The 23,142-nt window shown below is 35.4% G+C and overlaps 2 protein-coding genes across 2 annotated transcripts; both read right to left on the bottom strand.

The window, feature by feature from the left end:
• Window positions 1–19,040: 19,040 nt before the first annotated feature.
• Window positions 19,041–20,786, bottom strand: LOC131055611 (cullin-1-like). Its single transcript, XM_057990094.2, has one exon. It carries the CDS (start codon window positions 20,784–20,786, stop codon window positions 19,041–19,043), a length of 1,746 nt encoding a protein of 581 aa, XP_057846077.2.
• Window positions 20,787–20,840: 54 nt separating this feature from the next.
• On the bottom strand, window positions 20,841–21,215 carry LOC131055610 (cullin-1-like). Its single transcript, XM_057990093.1, has one exon. It carries the CDS (start codon window positions 21,213–21,215, stop codon window positions 20,841–20,843), a length of 375 nt encoding a protein of 124 aa, XP_057846076.1.
• Between the last annotated feature and the right edge of the window lie 1,927 nt (window positions 21,216–23,142).

The following is a 23,142-nucleotide window of genomic DNA, read 5'->3' as shown; positions in this document are numbered from 1 at the left end:
GTCAACAAAAGTCTTAGTATCCTCTTTTTTAGGAATAATTGAAATCATTGTAGTATTAAGCTCTTTCAAAATAGACCTATTTCTCCTAGCTTCCTTGAGAGCCAATAAAACATCATTTCCCACAAAATCCCAACATTTCTGAAAAAATAAAGGAGTAAAACCATCTAGTCCCGAAGCTTTATCCGGATTCAAGGAAAAGACAACACTCTTAACTTCTTGTAAGGAAAAGGGATACGTCAACATCTTATTGTCTTCCAAAGATACTAAAGGAGGAATATTAGATATAATATCATTGCTGAGATTTCCATTTTCTGAAGATAACAATGACTTAAAAAACCTAACTGCCTCTGAAGCAATGTCCTCTGGCTCTGTCAATAAATTCCCATTCTGACACTGAATACAAGATATTCTATTCTTACATCTTTTAATCTTAGTTGAAGAATGAATTTTTTTTGTGTTCTTGTCATCATCTAAAAGCCATAACTCTCTAGATTTTTGTCTCCAATAGATTTCCTCTCTAGCTAACACCTCCTCAAGCTCTAATTTTAGTGACTTCAATTCATCAAAAACTTGTGGCACCATACCATGTTGAAGCACATGAGTATTATGACACTCAATCATATCTTGAATCCTTTGTTTCTCCTAAAAAATGTTTGTAAAATGCGAGATATTCCATTCCCTAATATTCAATTTCAAATAACTTAACTTCTTAGCAATCTGAAACATGAGGGACCCAAAACAAAAAGGAGCAGAATTCCACCATTTCATAAGAAGAGGCAGAAAGGAAGAATCCCTAAACCACATGGGCTCAAATTTAAATGGAGACTTAAAAGAAGCCCTATTCTCAATAACTGAAAGGGAAATTGGAAAATGATCAGAACCCGAGACCAGTAGAATAGAGGAAAAGAATTCAAAATCTGAATCAATCCAGTTCTCAGATAACAAAAACTGATCTAATCTCTTAGCAATCTGAGAAAAATCCTTTCTAATGTTTGTCCATGTGAAAACCCCATTCTGAGACTTACAATAAAAAAAGGCTCATATTAGAAATGAAATCCCCAAAGTCATCCATAATCCTTTTATTAGGGAAAACACCTCCTCTTTTCTCATCTAAATCAATGATAGCATTAAAATCACCCCTAAAGATAATAAAGGAACCATGTTTTAAGGAAGAAGAAATCCTCTTTAATTCACCCCATAACTTACTCTTCCCTTGAATTCTTGATGGAGCATAAATGTTAAAAAGCCAACATTTAACCTTCAAAATCTTGCTTATAACTAAAGCCAGCATCCAATTTGTAGCAAATGCCACTAACTCTACCTCAATATTATAATTATTCCAAAGTAGTGCCAAACCTCTTGAAGCACCACAAGCCGGAGAAGAAAGAAAATTCCACCTTCTCCAAGATGAAAAAACCAAATCGGCAGACTCCTTTGACAACTTTGTTTCTTGCAACATAAAAATATCACACTTAATTAAGTGCTTCTGGGACTTAATTAAGCGTCTCTTGTTAGAGGCATTTAAGCCCCTAACATTCCAAGAAATAATTCTCATTGTCCTCGAGGGGAGGCCGAAGCTCCCCTCTTCCCATTAATCGGAGAATTTTTTCTTTCCCCAAAGCAACCTTCCAAATTACGTTTCATAGCCCCTGATCTTGTCATAGGAGGACTAGTCACAAATCTATTACTCTTTCTTTTTTACACTTACAGGAGTTAGGCATGTTTTCTTAGGCCTACCAAGAGAGACAAAATGCCTCCCTTGCCCACCAGCAGGAGAAAGGGACAAAGTCTTTTGAATTCCAACATCAATTTCCATTTGAGTCTTAAGATTATTTAGAGGCCTACCTCTCCTAGGAGAAACCACCGATGGTGAAAAAAGCGGAGTTGTTTGGAGAATTGGTAAACTCTTGCATGACTTTGGAGAAGCCAGGATAAATGGATTATCTTCAAAACCCAACTGTGTTGTAGCCAAAACCGCAAAAGGATTAGCAGATGCAGAAATTGGAAGGGTCGAGTTTATACCCCCCAAATCATTCTTAATTGAACAAACAACTCTATCAGTAATACCCTCATCCATTTGATGTGCATGATTGTTAAAAATATCATTAATTTGCTGAACAAAATTCTCATATGGCATAATATCATTTACTTGTTTTAACATATATTTTTAGGTCATTTATTTTAATCAATTTTTCTATTCGAATTTAGAATATTTTAATAGTAAAAATTATAATAATATTGCAATCTATAGAACAAGCATAACCTGAAAAAAATAGTTGTGTAGTGACGATTGGGTTATTAAAATTTAAACCAATTTTAATTAATTCTCCTAGCAATTGCCTTTCCAAGCAATTTGCTAGCTTGGAAGTGGGAAGAAATAGGACTAGTCATGGGTCTTTTTGTCATAGGTACAAATGGTGGTATTAGTATTTTACTTGCCCAAAAACTTCTTCATCTACTTTCCATAAGCTATTCCCTGTGGGGGCAGCCCACTATTGGGAAACTAGTAGTTTTGTCAGCATCCAAACGTATTATGTCGCAGACCAAGAGTCTTATGAGTCCAGGGAATGAGAGTCAAAGTATAGTGGCATTATTTGCATATTAGGATCTAAAGGCCACTTCAGGCACTGAGCAGATTTTGAATCACAAGTTCTTTTTGCTTTCACACATTAGAATAATTGTTTTACTTTTGTGTATGGAAAATATAAAGTTCTTTTTTTAACTAAAACCATTAAATTTAAAATTAGTTTTATTTATTTTTTAAATTTTTATTTTATTTTATAGAATATATATTTATTTTATATACTTAAATATTATATATATTTTTTTAATAAGTAAATAGCTGCAGAGAGGCAGCACCCTTGTATTAAACAAAAATGAGAATACAAGGTCTGATTCAATAAGAGGAGTAGGGGGAAAGAATCAGGAAGAAAACTCCCTACCTGAGCTCTAGTCCCTAGATAAGAGAAACCAGCCCTGAAGGCTGGATGAGTACAACTATATACCGACCTCTTAAAGATGTAGTCTTCAGAAGCATCATCCACAAGCGCATTAGCCGCATCTAGGACAATGGGACATTTGGTGCCACAATTCAGATGAGCTATCTATTATGCCTTCTCCTTAGGGAGTCGGTAATCGTTAGGAAACCACTCTTCACCGAACCCAAAACCCCAGTCATTTCCATCCATGAGATCTCCATTTTCCAAGATCCCAAAGTCATCAGACCCCACTAGATCTTCATCACAGAGAAATTTTGACCTCCAATCTAATGTGAAACCGCTTTGTATACCAGCCGCTTTCAGAAGGAAATCAATATTCCTGGAGATGACAGGCCAGGTTGCTTGGAGGGACTCGAAATCTAGTGAATTAACAATCACAAGATTCTTCACCTCGGCTCCATTGCTAAATGACATATAGTAATTTTCAGGAAGCGGGATTCTAAGATTGGCATCAATATTGTCTAATACAACATCTATTTCCCCCAACAGGCGGTGCTTAAACATCATTTAGGTTAGCAATTTTGCTTTTGGCATGCTTACTAGTCCCCATGTAGATTATCATTGCAAGAAAAAAGATGGAATATCGGCATTGGCTTTGTACCTGTGGTAAGCCATAAGAAATTCCTTTCCCAGAATCCTCTTTAGGCTATGGAGAATAAGAGGATGTCGAGAGAAAAGGACCTCTTGTAGTCGTCTATCCATGATTTCGCCCAGGAAAGCCATCTGGTGACAAGTAGCTTCAAGGAGGATTGGGGTCTCCATAGCAAGTTGCCAAGAAAGGAAAGCAAATTTTGGTGGAAAGAAAGGGTATTCCATTGTTAAATAGCCAGGAATCAAACCATAGATTACGACATGCTGCAAACAAACCATATCCATTAAAAACCCACACGTGTGAGCTGCCAGTATCCAACTAACCATCTACTCCAAAAGCTCCACAACTTGGTGTTGACCGACTTTAAGCATCAAGTGATCATAAAAAAATCTTGAGAGGATCTAGTCTTAACTAGATATTCATAAAGTACACTTGTATTTAATAACCACGAGCCAAAAACTGGCAGTAGTCAATGGTGCCGACAATGTGTCACATCATGTTGATAATAAAGGACCTTAACAGGTTAATAGGGTAGATAGTCGATCTCTCCACTGGAAACCATGACCATAGAGTAGAGAGGGGGAACCGCGGCTATTGGGGAGTGGAGCACCAGTTTTCTCCACAACCAAAAGATACAAAAAGAAAGGAAGAGCGCACAACTGTCAATAGACCCAACCGAAGCATGCTAGATTTCAATAGACCCAATCGGAGAGTGAGGAGAGCATGTCAATCTGCCCAACAGAAAATCATCATCGGTGGATAATCAGGAGGGGTCACTAACATTAATAGCCAATTTAGAAAGTCTATCGGCTTCACCATTACCTTCTTTATAGATGTGGCTAACCCGAAATTCATCAAAGGTAGCTAGCAGTGTCAGGATCTGTTGAAGCCATAAGTTAAGGTGCCAACTAGGGATGCTATTGCAATGGATCACATTAATGACATTTAATGAGTCTCCCTCCAAATGAATTTTCTGCACCCCTAGTTCCTTCCCTAGCTGAAGACCTCTTAATGCTGCTCTGAATTCCGCTTCATTATTAGTAGCCACTCCAATATTTTTCAGAGGTTTCTATAATACAGAGACCATCAGAGTCCCTTAGAATGCAACCAATACCACTTTGGCCTATATTTCCTGTAGAAGCACGATCAAAGTTTACCTTGCACCACCCAATCTCTAGCGCATCCCAAATCACCCCCACTCTTGGATTGGTCTGATCCACTGTAGTACCCAGTCCAAAAATCGAAGGGATGAGTAGGTTTGGGAGAGCCAACTTAATTTTACAATCCCAATCTGTGAACACATTTTTCTTAAGTATTTTGGATTGGGCCACCACATTCAGGAGCTCAATCAGGTGGTTCTCAATTTTCCCACAAAGAGACTGAAGGCTCATTTCTTTACCCTGAAAGATTCTGTGGTTCCTCTCATTCCAAATTTCCCAAATTTGAAGTGATGGGAGGATGAAAAGAAAATAAAAAAACTACCTTTCCTACACATTTAGGCCATTGCAAAAACCACTTATCCAGCCATGGTGGGAAGGGGCCAAAGATTCTCAGTTTTCCCATGAAATGCCACCAACATTGACTAGAGAATTTGCAGTGGAGGAGAAGATGATCTGCAGTCTCTTCCTAATCTAGGCATAAAGGACATTTGCTAGGTCCATTGATACCTATTGAATGAAGTCTTTCTTGAGTTAAGATTTTTCTCTGGCAAGCCAACTAGGCAAAGGAGCCTGCTTTGGGAAGGAGGTGTTGATGCCAAGAAAGATTGACAGGCCAGTCTTTTTTGTCTATTGCTGCTTCTTTCAGCTTGTAACCAAAGCATACCTTGTATTTTCCATCGGAGGAGTCGCACCACCTAATAATATCCTTATCAGGGGAAGGGAAAATAATCCTTTTATTGAGAATGTCAATAAATAAGTCCTTCTGAAGCTGATCCAAGTCCAGTTGTTCCAAGGAGTTCCATTTCCATTTAGCAATACCATTTTCTTGGATTGGGTAACCATAATCACATATATTGTGCCCCCAGAGGCAACAAATTTCTTCCATAATAGGTTGTAGAGAGGGGTTGTGACATAGGGCAGCTTCACCAAACCAAGAATCAAACCAAAAGGAGACATCCCTACCATTTCTGACATCCCAGGTGACCTGATCGCTTATGATTTCCCTACTGTCCACAATAAAATTCCAAATAGCTGAACCTCTGGGAGGATTGTTGATAGTCAGGATCCTTTTAGGCTCTAGGGAGTCCAGATATTTATGTTTTAGGAGCCTTGCCCATTTTTGGTTCCCGCTACTACAAATTTCCCAAACCATTTTAGCACCCATTGCTAAATTCATAATCAAGCTCTGGTAAATACCATCATCTCTTGCCATTTTTGGTTGGCAGATCTTTTTCCAAGCTATCAAGAGAAATTTACCTTTGTCATCCGAACCATTCCAAAGGAAATTTCTCATTAGAGAAATCAATTCATCTTCAATTGCCACCGGTAGTCTCAGGCAAGCCATGGAAAAAATTGGCAGTGCTGAAAGGATCGACTTTATCATAGCGAGTTTCCCAGCAGAGGATAACCACTTGCCTTTCCAAGTTGCAAGCTTTGATTTACACTTATCAATGATATGCTTCCAGTAGTGAGTTCTATTACTACCAATGAAGAGGGGGTTTCCAAGAAACTTCCTTGGGAAATTAGCAACTCTGAGATTAAGAATTCTTGATAAAACAACTTGCAAGTTGAGCGGAGTGTTGACAAAAAACACTTCAGATTTGTGCCAGTTGATTTTCTAATTAGAAGCCATACAGTAATCATCAAGGCAAGTTTTGATTATTCCAGCCTCCCTCCTATAGGCCGAACCAAATAGAATGGTGTAATCAACAAACAGAAGATGAGTCATTTTTTTAACCCCTGTTGCCACATTAACTCTAGCCCAATGGCCATCTTGCTGGAGAGCTCTTATGGATTGACCCAAAGCGTTAGCCATTATGATAAACAAAAAAGGTGATAATGGATCACTTTGTCTGATTCCTCTTGTCGAAGAGAAGAAACCGTGGGATGAGCCATTAACCAGAATAGAGAATTTGGGATAGAAGAGAGACAACTTGTGACCCAAGTGAGCCATTCCTTGTAGAAGCCAAATTTATTAAGAACATCAAATAAGAAATCCCTGTACACCATGTCATAAGCTTTCAGGATGTCTAGTTTTAAAATCATACATGAATCCTTGGTCTTCCTGGCTGTGTGAAGTGTTTCATGAGAAACAATGATACCTTCCATAATGGATCTTCTAGGGGCAAACCCACTTTGTTCATCTGATATGATGTGTTTAAGGAGAGCCTTCACCCTGTTAGCTATGATATTTGTTACAATCTTATATATAATATTGCATAGAGCGATAGGCCTAAAGTCACTCATCTGTTGTGGATTTTACTTCTTCGGGATTAGAGTCAAAAAGGTGTGATTGATAGCCCCTAGCATAGTCATCTTCTTTCTTGATTCTTCTACTGCAAGATGTAGATCTCAAGCAATGATATCCCAGAAATGATGGAAGAAAGCAGAAGGGAAGCCATCCGAGCCAGGAGTCTTATCCAATTTCAACTGGAGGGTGGTATTCCTTACTTCATTGATTGAAATAGGAGTACAAAGAGCTATGTTTTGGTTAGCGGAGATAACAAATGGGATTGAGTTTAGAATTCTAGCTCTTGCTTCATGGTTGACCTGATGGTCACCATTGAACAAAGAGTCAAAGAATCTTATAGCTTCCTACACAATGTCCTTGTAATTCCTGACAGTGACTCCATCCAGTCTAATTCATCTTCAATTGCCACCGGTAGTCTCATGGAAGCCATGAAAACAATTGGTAGTGTTGAAAGGATCGACTTTATCATAGCGAGTTTCCCAGTAGAGGATAACCACTTGCCTTTCCAAGTTGCAAGCTTGGATTTGCACTTATCAATGAAATGCTTCCAATAGTGAGTTTTGTTACTACCAATCAGGAAGGGGGTTCCAAGAAACTTCCCTGGGAAATTAGCGACTTTGAGATTAAGAATTCTTGATAAAATAACTTACAAGTTGAGCGGAGTGTTGACAAAAAACACTTTAGATTTGTGCCAGTTGATTTTCTGACTAGAAGCCATACAGTAATCATCAAGGCAAGTTTTGATTATTCCAGCTTCCCTCCTATCGGTCTAACCAAACAGAATGGTGTAATCAACAAACTGAAGATGAGTCTTTTTTTCAACCCCTGTTGCCACATTAACTCCAACCAAACGACCATCTTGCTGGAGAGCTCTTATGGATTGACCCAAAGCTTTAGCCATTATGATAAACAAAAAAGGTGATAATGGATCACCTTTTCTGATTCCTCTTATCGAAGAGAAGAAACCATGGGATGAGCCATTAACCAGAACAGAGAATTTGGGGGAAGAGAGACAACTCATGAACCAAGTGAGCCATTCCTTGCAGAAGCCAAATTTATTAAGAACATCAAATAAGAAATCCCTGTAGACCATGTCATAAGCTTTCAAGATGTCCAGTTTTATAATCATATAGGAATCCTTGGTCTTCCTGGCTGTATGAAGTATTTCATGAGAAATGATGATACCTTCCATAATGGATCTTCTAGGGGCAAACCCACTTTGTTCATCTGATATGATGTGTTTAAGGAGAGGCTTCAATCTATTAGCTATGATCTTTGTTACAATTTTATATATAATATTGCATAGAGAGATAGGCCTAAAGTCATCCATCTGTTGTGGATTTTTCTTCTTCGGGATTAGAGTAAAAAAGGTGTGATTGATAGCCCCTAGCATAGTCATCTTCTTTCTTGATTCTTCTACTGCAAGATGTAGATCTTGAGCAATGATATCCTAGAAATGATGGAAGAAAGCAGAAGGGAAGCCATCTGGGCCAGGAGTCTTATCCGGTTCAATTGGAGGGTGGTATTCCTTACTTCATCAATTGAAATAGGAGTATAGAGAGCTGTGTTTTGGTTAGTGGAGATAATAGATGGGATTGAGTTCAAAATTCTGGCTCTTTCTTCATGGTTGACCTGATGGTCACCATTCAACAAAGAGTCAAATAATCTTACAGCGTCCTATGCAATGTCCTCGTAATTCATGACAATGACTCCATCCGATCTAATAATCTCCGATATTCTATTTCTATTTTGATTTGCATTGGCCGACTGGTGGAAGAATTTGGTGTTTTTATCACCTTCCTTTAACCATAACTCCCTTGATTTTTGATGCCAGTGGATTTCCTCACATCGAAGGATTTCATTTAGATCAGATTTGAGAGAATTTTCTTTGATAAATAGATCCCCAATCATTCTTGAAGATGTAACAGAGTTAGTTAAGTCTGCCAGTTCAGCCTTAATTCTTAATTTCTCCATATGAATGTTCTCGAAATGGTTCTTATTCCATTCTTTGATCTTGACCTTAATACACCTGAGCTTTTTATTGAGAATGAAAAGTCTCGAGTGATTCCCAAAAACTGGTTCATTCCACCAAACCGCTATAAGATCATATAGTTCAGGCACTCTAAGCCACATTTTTTCAAGCTAGAATGGGGTACCCCCCTCCGTTTGAGCCAAGGCGACCACTAGACAGATCGGGTAGTGATCTGATCTAGTGAGTAGGAGAATCGATGATTCTAAGGCTAGATTTTGTCCTAACCATTCAATAGAAACAAGGAACTGGTCAAGTCATTCAACAATATTAGTAAAGCCCACTCTCCGGTTCATCCATGTGAAAATGCCATTTTTTGGAACAATGTCTAAAAGGTGATTCTTCTCAACAAAAATCCAAGAAGTCTTTTTGGGACGTACCAGTCCTCTGAATACCCCCACTTTTCTTAGTGCCAGAAAGGATCGCATTGAAATCTTCGGCTACCACACAACTACCATCGGTAATACTGTTTAGCTTGATGGATAGGAGATCCCAGAGATTTCATTTATCACCAGCAGAAGATGGTCTGTACACATTGAAGAGATTAAAAATCTCATTCCGTCCAAGAATAGTGACCAAGCAATATTGCCAATACTTATGTTCCCCCACAAGTGAGATCTTAACATTCATGGGATTCCAAATGATTCCCAAGCCACTGGAGGCTCCATCCGATTGCCTAAAAAGCCCATTCCACTATTTCCAAACTCTCATTTTAGCATCAATCTCAGCCTTGCTCCATTTAGTTTCCTGTAGTAGCCAAATATCTCCTTTGGTGTCATCAATCTGGCACTTAATCAAGTGCCATTTGTCAGGGGCATTGATGCCCCTAACATTCCAAGATAGGAGTCTCATTTCTCTTGGGTAAGAGAATTTCCCTTCCCTAAGTTAAGTTTGGTTTGACCACTGGCAGCACCAGCCACTGCTAGCATAAAGTTTTTGGACTTGTGCCCCCGCATACCTTTTGGCTTAAAATTTGGTTTATCAATAGTTGAATCCAACTTTCCAAAACCTTTTGAAGTACCCTCCAATATAAGATCTAAAAGTATTCCTCCCCCTCTGAGGAGGTGGTTTCAATTTCCCCAATCTTCTAGTTCAATGCCTATCGAGGAGAAGATCAGCCCTCCCATCTCCCCTATAGAACCAGTCTCCAAACCTTGGGAGTGTAGATTGCCATCTTCAATTGCCAGTTGATTCCTAGGCACAAAAGGGGAGGGTGGAAGTGAGTCCGCTAACTTGGATTCAATGTTTGCCTATAGGGGTTTGGTCTTCTCCAGAAGTGTGAGAAGATCTTGTTGGCTCTCACTTTGACTAGAGGAGGGGGGAACTATGATCAAAGGGGTTTCCTCTGTTAGTGTATCATTCTCCTTATCAATGATATTGTTGCAAAAGGCTTCTCGATGTCAATGGCAATGGGAGGTTCCAGTTGCAGTTTTACCTCAAAAGGAGATTGCATACATGAATAATTTTGTTGTATCGTAGCCGTAACATCACAACCAATACCTATATGATCCAAGGAGAGGCATTTAGGAAAAATATACAACTGGTCTTCCCTATCAATCTTTTGGATCCAGATCTTCCCTGCCCCAATAATTCTGACCTCATTGGGGATCTGGTTGATTTGATCTGTGCTAATGCAAATTCTGAGAAAGCTTCCCCATAATTTATCCTCCAAGATATCATCTGCTGATACAAAGGTGCCAAGGTTTTTGCAAATATCCTTAATGACATCAATGTGCCAATAATCCGAAGGACAATTATATAGTCTTATCCATACCTTACTATCCAGCAATATATATGTTTGGGGATTGAAATTGGGCTGCCAATCAATGATGAACTTCAATGCCATCTATAAGATGTATGGACCTTTATTTTTAGCTTGCCACTGCTCTTCATTGCTCATAAATTCAATCATATAGAAATCATTCGGGAGGATATTAATGTTAATATCCTTTCCCCACTGCGCTCTACACTAGGATTCAAAATGGTTCTTAACCCACTTTCCACCACCCCACTTGATGAAAAGGCAAGACTTAAGAAAGTTTGACCTAGCAGAATTAATTTTATTCTCATCCAAAAAGATAGTGGGTCTTGAGGTTTTTCTTACCTGTTTATGAAAGCGGGGTCACTGATGTTGAAAGTCAGGGTGTCTTTCATGATTCGATCGAGGGTTCTGATTTTTAGGATGGAAGTTGGACCTCTAAGACCTGGCTTGGTCCACCCTTGAGTAATCTTCCCTGAAGCGTCCATTTCGCTTTTGGAAATTACCATGAATAGTCGAGGGAAACGAAAAAGAGTCAGTGTGCGGATTGCCTCTCTCGAGTGGCGCATTGGAAGTGTTAGGTTCAAGCAGTGGATACCAGTTTCAGGGGCCCTCGAACGTGGGATTCTTAGCCTTGTGAAACTAGCCTTTTTTATTCCAAATGAAACCATTCGCCTGCCACTTATGTAGGTCAATAGGGCACTGGTTACCACTTGAATAAGGATTTACATAGTTTATCCACGAACTGGAGTATTTGATGCCCTAGAACCTATATTCTTTCCCAACATTAACTTGTCTCAATGGGGAAGGCAATGTTCGCTTCATCGCTCAAAGATCCAACCTTCGTAGACTGGGCACATCGTCGCTCTTGCTACCATCCAGTGCTGCCATTTCGCCCAATTTCTTCTCAAAGTGCAGAGGAGAATCAAAAATCTTGTCTTCCTTAAATATTATATTCATTTACTTAAGAAAATATATCATTTTTTCAATAAATATTTTTTAAAGAATTTTTAAGAAGTAAATGAAAATAGGTTTAAATTAAAAAATATAAGAAAAATAAACCAAATCGAGTCTTAATCAAATTGAACCCTAAACCAAAACCAATATTGAATTGTAATATTAACCTTACTGTTAATTAAATATCCAACCTAATTAAACACTAGCACTAACTATAAACAAAAAATTACCCTAAACCTAACAATAAACTAAATTGAACTATAACTCTAAACCTAATTGAACAAAAAATAAAATAAAAATATAAACCTAACACTAAACCAAAATAAAACATAACCTAAAACCATATTCAACCCTAACACTAAATCAAATTAAATGTTGACTATAAATCTAATTGAACAATAAATAGATAATAGTAAACCAAGTTGAACCTTATCCATAACTAAAATCATATCAAACCCTACCAATAAACTAAATTGAACCCTAACCCTAAACCATATTCAACCTAATTGAACCTAAATTAAATTCAACCATGACCTTATGCCAAATTACACCCTAACCCTTTACCAAATTGAACCCTAATATTAGTCATAATTGCATTTTAAACAAAATTGAACCCCAAGCCTAACCTTAAGCCAAATTATATCCTAGATTATAATACTAAACCAAATTGAACTTTGAGCTTGAATTTTATTAAACCCTAACCCTAATTTTAAATCAAAACTAACCTAAACCCTAAACCTAATTGAACATGAAACTAAATTGAATTCTAACCCTTATATTAAGCCAAAATAAAACCTTAAGTTAAACCAAACTGTAACTTAAACCTTAAACAAATTCAACCCTAATTCTAATACTAAACCTAATTGAATATTAAACCAAATTAAACTATAACCATAATCCTAACCAAATTGAACCCACACTCTACCAAATTTTACCCTAATTACACTAAACCAAATTAAACCCTAACATGAAATCTCATTGAATATTAAACAAAATTAAACCATAACACTAAATCTAATTAAACATTAAATGAAATTAAACCTAAACTTAAACCAAATCGAACCCTAACCCTAATAATAAACCAAATTGAACCTTAACTATGATCTTAATCATAACTAAACCCTAACCATAATTTAACTCTAATGATAAACCTACCCATAAGTGTAATCCTAATTAAACCCTAACTCTAAGACTAAACAAAACCTAAATTGAAATCTTATCCTTATAAAAACCTTAACACCAATCAAACCCTAAACCTAAACCTAATTGAACATTAAGTTGGACTATAACCCCTTAATATTAAAAAAATCATTATAAAGCTTATCTACTAAGATTTATAGTATTCATCTTTCCAAAGTTGACTCCTGCATGTACATTAGATGAATTTTTACAATCTTTCTCTTTGTGATCGATCTTGATAAATTAAACCTAATTTAGAATATTAAACCATATTAAACTATAACCATAATCCAATACCAACTTGAACTTTAAACCTAAATTTTATAAAACCCCAACCCTAATTCTAAATCAAAATAAACCCAAACCCCAAACCTAATTAAAAATTAAGCTAAATATAAATCTAACCCTAAAATTAAGTCAAAATAAATGCTTAACTTAAACCAAATTGTAACTTAAGCCTTAACCTTGAATTCAATCCTAATCTTAATACTAAATCTAATTTTAATATTAAACCAAATTAAACTATAATTGTAACCCTAAACCAAATTGAATCCTAACACTATACCAAGTTTTACCCTAAATACATTAAACCAAATTAAACCCTAAAATGAAACCTCATTGAATATTAAATTAAATTAAACCGTAACTATAAGCCTTATATTAACCCTATTTAAATTAACTGACAATCCTACTTATCACCTTATAAAATGATCTCATTTCTAATTAATATGTCCTCATTACATATGTGAAGCTAGGTCAATATAAGGCTAGGTTAGGGTTTAATTTATTAGGGCTATATTTTAATTATGATTTGCATTTAGTATAATTATTAGAGTTTTCAATATATTAATTAGGTTAATTATATTAGGGTTGGGTTTTAGCTATAATTAGGGTTCAATTCAAGTTGGTGCTATGGCCAAGGTTCAATTATTGTTCTAACTTCAATTTTTGCCCTAACCCTAATCCTAACCTATTGATGACCCTAAACTTAAGTATATCTTTAACCCAAATTCTAAGAATAACCCTAGCCTTAATGATAATACTAACCCTAACCCCAAACCTAATAATTATGTAAACCCTAACCATAATCCTAATCATATCCGTAAACCCTAACCCTAACCATGATGTAAATCCTAAACCTTAACATAACACTAAACCCTATCCCTAACCATACTCATAATCCCAACCTTTAACACTAACCAAAACCATAATCCTAACCCTAGACCTGACCATAGCCCACACACTAAACCCTAACCCTTACCATAATCCTAACCTCAAACCAAAGCACAACCCAAATACTAAACCAACCCTAAACCTAACCCAACCCCAATCCTAATGCTAATACTAACCCTAATACTAACCCCTAACCATAAATCCAAAGCCTTAACCCTTACCATAATCCCAAACCAAAATCAAACCCTAACCATGATATTATAAACTCTAACCATTATCATTACCCTAACCCTAACCATTATGTAAACTTCAACCCTGACTATAATACTAACCTTAACTAAATTTATGCATATTATAATTAAATAAAATTTAATATATCTTAGATTTTAATATATGCTTTGACCTTGCAACACAAATATAATTATATATTGATATAGAGAAAATTCCTTGTATCAAGGATATGAAAACTCAAAAAATCAGAAATAGCTACTTTGGAATATAACATACATTATCTTATTGTAGACCTACGACTTGGTATATAATAATGGCCCTGATGAGGTTGAATGGCTATTGGGTTTCATTATTGGAGCCTTCATCGCAAATAGACTCATGTTCACCCTATTTGAAGGTTTGTAGGGTTGAGGAATGAGGTGGACTAGACCCCTCTTTGCAAGGGATTTTGTAACCTATCTAGACTTTGTGTATGTTGAACCCTAAATTGATAGATTTAATTATGTATACGGTTAGAGTTCATAAATATCCTTTATTTTTACCATGATAATTAGTCTCACAACACTGTAGAAGTTTATTTATTTTTATTGTTCCTGCATTTTCAAGCATTTGAAAGTACTAAACTGATAATAAAAAGATATATTAATTCACTGAACAAGCATGCCCGAGAAATAGCCAATATGAGTGCTAATTGGAAGTTGCCAATAGCAGTGCTTGAGGTCTAAATCAATTGTTATTTAAGAAGTTCAACAAATATATTGCATATTTTCTGAATAATATTTTCTTTGATAAATTCTAGAGGCATGGGCAAATCAGTGGTAAATCATCCTTAGGCGAATGAATGCTTTGCATTTAATTGTATGCCAAGCAAAACTATTGTGGAAGAAAAAATTCTGAATTATCTTTGATTGTAGGTATTTTATCCATCCAAATGTAGCAGTGTTGATGAAGTTGGGTAATTCTTTAACAAGAAGATATGATTTAGAATTAGAAGTAATCATGTCTAGAGACTCTAATAACAAAAAATAATGGGCAGTGATACCATGAAAGAAAAGGTGATAAAAATTCCACAAACCAAGGCCTTGAAAACTTGATCAAATCTAGGTGAGCTAGCCTCCTACAAAAGGAGGATGGGCATCTACCTGTCCTAATTTAACAAATAGTGAAAATGGTGTTTACCTTTTGGGTTGGACTTGGCAGGAAAGCTCTCATTCTTTCAAACAAGTTATTCATTCCTTTTCTCCTCTCTCTCTGTGATTGAATATGAATCTCTCTCTGGGATGTTTCCATTTCACCACTTTTGTGGTGTAATTCTCCTCTCTTGTTTGGCCAAAGTTGTGTTGTTTTGGCTCCTATTAATCTCTTTGTAGGTAATTTGAGGACTCCCTCCTTAGAATCATTCTCAGTGGCCTCTCTTGGCTCTGAATGTACTACGGAGCCAAATGAATCTTGCTGTATTACAAGACCCATATTATAGCCCGGATCATTATTAAGAGACCTAGTGACATCCTGTATAAAACTACCTTGAGGATTGATTGACCTGACCATAAAAGAGATCTTATGTTGAATTGCATTTCTTGACTAATTCATTGAGGACATTAAGCTAGGGATCACAAGCTGCATCAGAGGTCTGCATCTCTACCATTTTCAACGGTCTTGCAATCTCAGGACTCTTCTCCAAGCTCCCAAGCAACCCATCTGATTGACAAATGTGTCGATTTCTGATAAATCCAATGGCATTCATGTCCAGAGATCCTAGAAACTCTTCATGATTTAGAGATGGTGAACCGACCCTAGTGAAGAAGAAGAAGTGGGATTCATCCATGGAGAATGGTAAGGGGTTGATATCATGTCCAGAGATCCTAGAAACTCTTCATTATTTAGAGATGGTGATGCCTCAACTCCGGTTGAGGTTGTTTCCACAACATGGCTTTGAAACTGAACCATTTCTATTAGATTTGAAGAGCTAAGCTTCAAGAAAGAAATAACACTAATTTCTAAACGAGAGCAGATTCTATCTTAGGTACTCATGGGTTATGTACGCATGTCCAAAGGTCCAGGCTATTCCCCACTGCTAGATCACGCCCATATGGTTCTGCTTTAAAGTGACAGAACCACAGACCAAAGATCCAAGAGATTTTAAGCCGGTATCAAAAAATTGTAGACTCCATGGCGTACCCTTTCAAATCAGACATTAGATGAACAGTAGCGGAATAATCAGTCTACCGGGTGGGGTTTTAAAATGTCAGCATTAAACGTAAGAAGTGAGCTTTCCAAGCCGCCTCTTTTCCTTTTCCAGATATGTTTTCATTTCATTCTATCATAATGGTACATACATATGTAGCACAACCCTTGAACAATTGATAAAAGTGTTCACATTGGATATCTACATCATCGTGTACGGGCCTATAGTTTGAATGAAAAAAGACCCTTAGATTACCATAACTTTCTTCTTTGCCAATCCCCGTAGAAAATTTGTTGAGCGTGAATCAAATCTTATCCTTATATAGGAGTTCATAAAGCTAGAATTGCTGCTATGAATGTTTGGTTAAGGTGAGGTTGATCAATAACTACAAGACTGGAAAAGTTACATTTAAAGACATCAGATTTTTACGATTTATCATAATAAGTCCATATTGATACTCCTTGCAGCTTTCTTTGTAGAAGCTCGACTTGATTGGCCAGAGACTTTTGAAGAAAGTGTAGTATTTTGAGAAAACTTATTAATTTTATTAGTAAGCTAATTAAAAAGATGGAAATCTATTTTCTTGCATCAAACTTAAAGCCCTTATATTTTGTCTGTTTCAAAAATACAGAGAAATTTCACAAGCAACATTTGAAATGTTTTAAGAAGAAAAATGATTTTGTAAAACATGAGAAACAAATTTTCACATGCATTGAAGATCTATCCTTCACAAAAAATTATCTCTCCCAAAAGAAGCTTTTGCTCCAACTTCTAGATACTTGAGAAGATATTCATACATTCGATTATAAACATTCTACAACATTTATAATTATATAAATTACTATCGGCTTACCCATTGCATACAATCACTATGTGGGTAAGATTTTGGGGGCAAGGAGTACAAAAATGCCAACAATCTATGTTGCTAATGAAAGCCACTGCTATGCTTCTAAGTTTACTTTATGTTTTTGCACATCCTTCATTGCAAGTCATTGGGCAGAATAAAGCAATAGTTGCTCAGGGAGCCATCTTTGCAAAAGGGGCTCTTCCCTCAATTTTTTTGCCTGTGCTTTGAGTTGTCCCTTGCAGAGATTTATACTGGCTCAGAATATAGTGGCTCCTCTTGCCTATAATTTTATAGCCACTTTTTTGATTCCTTCTTGATTTCCCACTATTATAGGGAAGTGAATAAGATTGTAGATTTCTTGGCTAATTTAGCTATTGACAGTGATGGTAATATGTGGGAGGTAAGTGTGGATGAGATCCCTTCCTCGGTTTTGGAATTTTTGAAGTAAAGAAGGGCATAGTTGTTGTCTTCATCAACCTCCTTATTTGGTGTGGCTTTTCTTTGGTGTGGGTTCTGCTATGCTTGATCACAATGTTTATTTTGACAGGGTGTCTGATTATGGTTTCATTTCTGCTATGTGGTATCATTCTAACTAGTGGTTGGAGAATTGTGTTTCATAGACAGGGGTGGTTCAGACTGGTGTTTTTTGGCAATAATGGATATGCATCCTTCAGTGATCATACTTTAATCTTCCTTCTATATACTTCTATTGGTGGCTTCCTTTATATCTAATGCGGCTTATGAAATTGGGATGGGTTTTTTGATGTACTATGCCAATGAGCATTTGGTATTGGGTAGAATAGGCTTGTGTTACTCAAGCAATACTAAAGGGTTTTCTTAATGGTTCTTTCCCTTCAGTGCTTTTTGAACCAGATACTATAAAAAAACTTTTAAAATTTAATATAGTTCAGTGGTTCTATCCACTTTTATCAAAAAAAAAAAAAATCTTTTGACATATTCTGCATAGATTTTTAAAAATTAAATATACTATAATATTACTTAAATTTATTAATCTATTGTAACCACATTTCTTACAGTTTCACTAAATAATGTTGTACACTAGAGTTCAATGATAATTTGAAATAAAAAATCAATATTTAGATTATGATTCTTATCTCTACAACAATTGAATTCAATTATCATTCCAGTTATTTATTTGCTACTTAATATCAGCATGTGTCAATTTTCTTCTATTATTATCAATGGAAAATAAAATCTGCTATATAATATTATATTCATATAAGATATCTTAGGTGATGATTTTATAGTCTAGAAATAAGAAAAGTAGAAGATTAATGAAAAACATAAAATTCACAAATTCAGTTTAAAAAACAGCAAGAATACTCTATTTGAAAATTTTTATAAAATTCAATGCTAAAAGTATTTATGAATTATTAAATCCAGAAGTATCTACTTCAGCTCTTTTTTAATCACTTCTTTTTTGAACCAATGTCAAAACAAGCAAGAGTACTCAACTAAGATTCTTTTAAAATTTAGTTTTGAACTTTAAACTTTAAGAATTCTTTTAAAGTTTAATGCTAAAATAATTTGTGAAATATCAAGAGGCCTCTTTTCAGAACTGATGAATACTCAACTTTGAGGATTCTTATAAAATCTAGTATAATCTGTAAAGTATGAAATCCAGAAATATCTAATTGCCCTCTATTCTAAACCAATATCAAGGTAAGTAATTGTACATTCCAGGATTTTCCTTATCTCTCTCTAAATATTCCCTATCTATGAGATTTTCAATTCTCTTTTTAATTTGTTTCATATCTGGCTTGAACATGTCTTTAACTTGCTCAGTGCATTGCATCACTAATTCCTTATGAGCTAATGTTTCTCTGCTCTTCATAATTCTTACGATCGAAGCATCAATCATATGATGGCTATCTTGAAACACAGACTTCCCAACATTTTCTTTTACATTGTCTGTAGGTGGCGGAAGTCGGATCTTCCTCTTGTTACAGGAAAATTTTGCATTGATTTCAAAATAGTCTGTTTCTTTCACAGATTGAGTATCTGGTAATTTACTTAGGATTCTGTATTTTGAACATGCAAGGGAATTCAGCAATGCCATTGTATCTTCAACATTCAAATTCAACTGGGATTTGACTTGTGAAAAACTTAGCGTCTCTGTTTCATTGAACAACAGAAGTGCACTCGCATGACAAGGTGTTCCGACTATTTGAATTTCACCCTGGTCAAATCTTCCAATAATAATGCATGTTCCCAGAGAGTGTTTCCATGTTAGCCTTCTGTTCATTTTTTCTCTGTTATAGAACTCTTTGAATGACTCTAAATGTCTCACCATTTCAACAGGAAGAACAAGTGATTCAGGTGACTTATAGCTTGGCCAGAAGCCAGATATCAAAACTGTGACAAGGAATTCTATTCCAGAACATGGTTGAAGAGGATTCTGACTCAGGTACTCCTCAAAACCTGATTGAGTTTTCATTGCCAATGTCCAATCAGTAAACATGCCCTCCATATTAGATGTAAATTGTCTTCCACACTCAAACTTCAACTTAGCTAACATTCTTTTTTCATAATCAGCATTTGAACTTCTATGGGACAGAAGCCTATCTGCGAGCTTCTTCCTATAGAAATCTGCAACCATGTCTTTGTCATGGACGCAGGGAAAGATCTTTGCAACCTTCTCAAGGGCATCTTCAACATCTGAACATGTCATGTTTGTATTCGTCAAAATATTGTCACAAAATGTGACCAACAATTCCCAAATACTGCTCCCTGCAACTTGTTGATTGCAAAAATTCTGAAAGGCTGCCATAAGTGCAATTTTGAAAAGGCAGTGGTTCATAAATTTCTCCTCCACACATTGCAAGTATTTCTCATTCAATTGAATAACACTCCTCACAAACTGATCTTTTACACTTGCAATCACTTCTTTTCCATTATTTGCCTTTAATGCCTCTGCCACAATTTGCCCTCCATGTTTAACTAAGGATGTACCATGCCTGCTAACATGCTGTCTAAATATTTTGGCCATGAGTTGAATGCCTATATCTATTCGAGAGAACAAGTTAAACATCTCTGAAAGATCATCCATCTTGTCATTTTGCAACAATGGATGACAATCTGAATCTGCCTTCAATAGTTGGCATTCATGCTTGCAAAGAAGTTCATTTTCTACCATTTCTAGATACCTAGTTTGGCTACTTCGATGCACACAATGCATTGCAATGGTTTCTTTCTCCAACCTTAAATACTCAACAACCTTCAGCAAATAATCTGGACAAGAATACTCACATATCCATGAAGCAGTCTTTCTGGAATAGTAAATACCGGTTTTTTCGAAAACGGCGACTTCAAAATCTTTATAGTAGTCCATCCCAAAATCCCACACCATACACACAACATTCTTCAATAAAGTCCCATCAAGAATGCTCTCACCTTCCCGCATTTTATTAATTTGAACCATCATAGTAGCCAGCACATTATTGCACAAAACCTCATTCTAGACTATTTCACGGAAGCATCTCCGAGCAGTTTCCTCGGGTTCTAATATTATCGAATAATTCGAACTGGTCAAACGAAAAGACACAAATTTGGATAGAATTGTAACCATTTGTTTGTAATATTCCCATTCCTTTACAACTTCTGTCAAAAGAAGCTCATCTTCTTTCTCCCTCAATGCGGGAACCACTGATGAATTGATATAATCTTTTAAGGCTTTCTCATATTCAGATTGCATCGAACGACCCACTTTGTTGCACTTTATATAGATTTGATAATCAACCTCCAAATATTCAGTAGGGCCATATGTGACCTTCCCTTCGACGATTTGCTTAACCTTTGCAATTGCAATTACCAAAGGATCCAATCCCTCCATCTTCATCATTCTTTATGGATTTCTGCAGGCAAATCTAAGCTTCTCTCCCTAACCAAAACCACAATAGATTGATTTTTGAGCCAAACATAGTTGTATAAATAGATCCAAGGATTTCATGAAGCACTGCGAATATCTAGGCCGACGAGCTATGAGTCCCAAGCTCGAACCCCATGACGTATGGCATGGGTGATAGTAGGATTTTAACTTATTGTTTTTTCTTGATTAGACCTATATGCATTCTAGTTAATAATAAAAAAACAAATCAACAAATCAAAATTAAAAAAATTTCCTATAAAAAATAAATATTAATCCTTATTAAAGTATAGATGCAAATTTTTAACTAAAAATATTAAGAAAATTTATTATTTTCAATTTAATTGATTCTTAAATAGAGAATCTCTTAAAATGTTGGCTCAAGAAAATTGATTTTTTGCAAAATAATATAATAATGAGTTTTAATTGTTTGGAAAATATTAATGTTTTTTTTTCACTTATTTTTAATATTTAAAATACTTAAATTTTTTAAATATTTCATAATAAATTATTTTTTAATTACCTTTTAGATATTTTAGATCTCATTAATATCTTGAACAATTTAATTTTTAAATTGTTGTGTAGAAAATGATTTTTTAGATTATTTTATTTGTAGAAAAATGATTTAACCCATCAATATATATATTGTTTGACATATTATACATAAAAAAAATATTATTGATTATTTATTTTGAGAGCTATTTACCTATTAATTTTAATTTTAATTTATTATTAATTAGTATAACTGATATAGAGACAAAAGGATTTTGCTATTATTAGTATGAATAAATTCAAAAGTACCTTTGTTTAAATATTAAGTAAATCGGTTATATCACAATGGTAAACAAATATGACTTAGGTCAAACAATAGTGAATGGTCAATAATATTAAATAAATAGTTGTAAAATTTCAATATAGATGGAAGAATATTATAAATAAATTGAAACTTGGTATAAAAGTGCAAAAGTAAATTGTCTAGCTAAACCTCCAAATTTTTGGCAAAAATCAAATAGACCTACCGATGAACTTAATATTCTTATATTGGATACATGTACATAGTTTGTTCCACAACAAAAATAATTCAAACCCTCTTTAATATTATTGTTAGAGTAATCCTTTATTAGCTATTAATTATTTATTTAATTATTAGTCTATTATACTCTATCCTTAAGCTAAACTTAGGAATCTTATAATTCTTTAGGGTTTTCACCTTTAGGGTTTCGAGTATCCTTTTATAAGGATTCTCTCTTTGTACTTTTTATAATAACTGTAATTATTGAATTGCATTCTTTTTGCATAATCAATATGAATCCTCTTTTCTAGATCTTGAATTCTGACCTCCATAGCTATTTTGCTTCTCTCTTTCTATGACAGGTTTGCATGGAAGTGATCTTTGTGAGCTGTAGAGTTAATTTTTCCTCAACTCTAATATGGTATTAGAGCTCTAGATCTGTATGCCCCTATTCTCTTTATGAGATTTTTTGGGCCTTGTTCTTCAGATCTGTGTATACGAGGGTTTGTACAGTTATTGTTTTTTTCCCATTTTTGAGGGTAGCTGGTTTTTTGGTACATTTTGGTGCCAAAAGGACCTCACGGTTGGAGTCAAGAGGCTAATTGGATGAATTTTGATATATAATTCGACTATTTTCGGTGATAGGGGCATCTGGGGCATGATTTTTATTGGCACACTTTATGAGGCATGAAAAATCCGTATGGTTGTACCTGCAAATGCTTTAGAATTTATTTTTTATTTTTTAGTTTTTACCCTCTTTATGTCGTATAAGAGGTTTGTTTTTCTTTTGGCTGTAACTTGGTCACACAGAGGCGCTTTTTCAAAAACCTTATATCGTCAGAAAGCTCTTTCTAGGCTCTATCCATATCTGGAGGTTTGAAC

This window comes from Cryptomeria japonica, chromosome 1, assembly GCF_030272615.1.
Source record: "Cryptomeria japonica chromosome 1, Sugi_1.0, whole genome shotgun sequence".
Taxonomy (NCBI): Eukaryota; Viridiplantae; Streptophyta; class Pinopsida; order Cupressales; family Cupressaceae; genus Cryptomeria; species Cryptomeria japonica.
The sequence above is the reverse complement of the archived record's forward strand: the minus strand, read 5'-3'. Positions and strand labels throughout refer to the sequence as shown.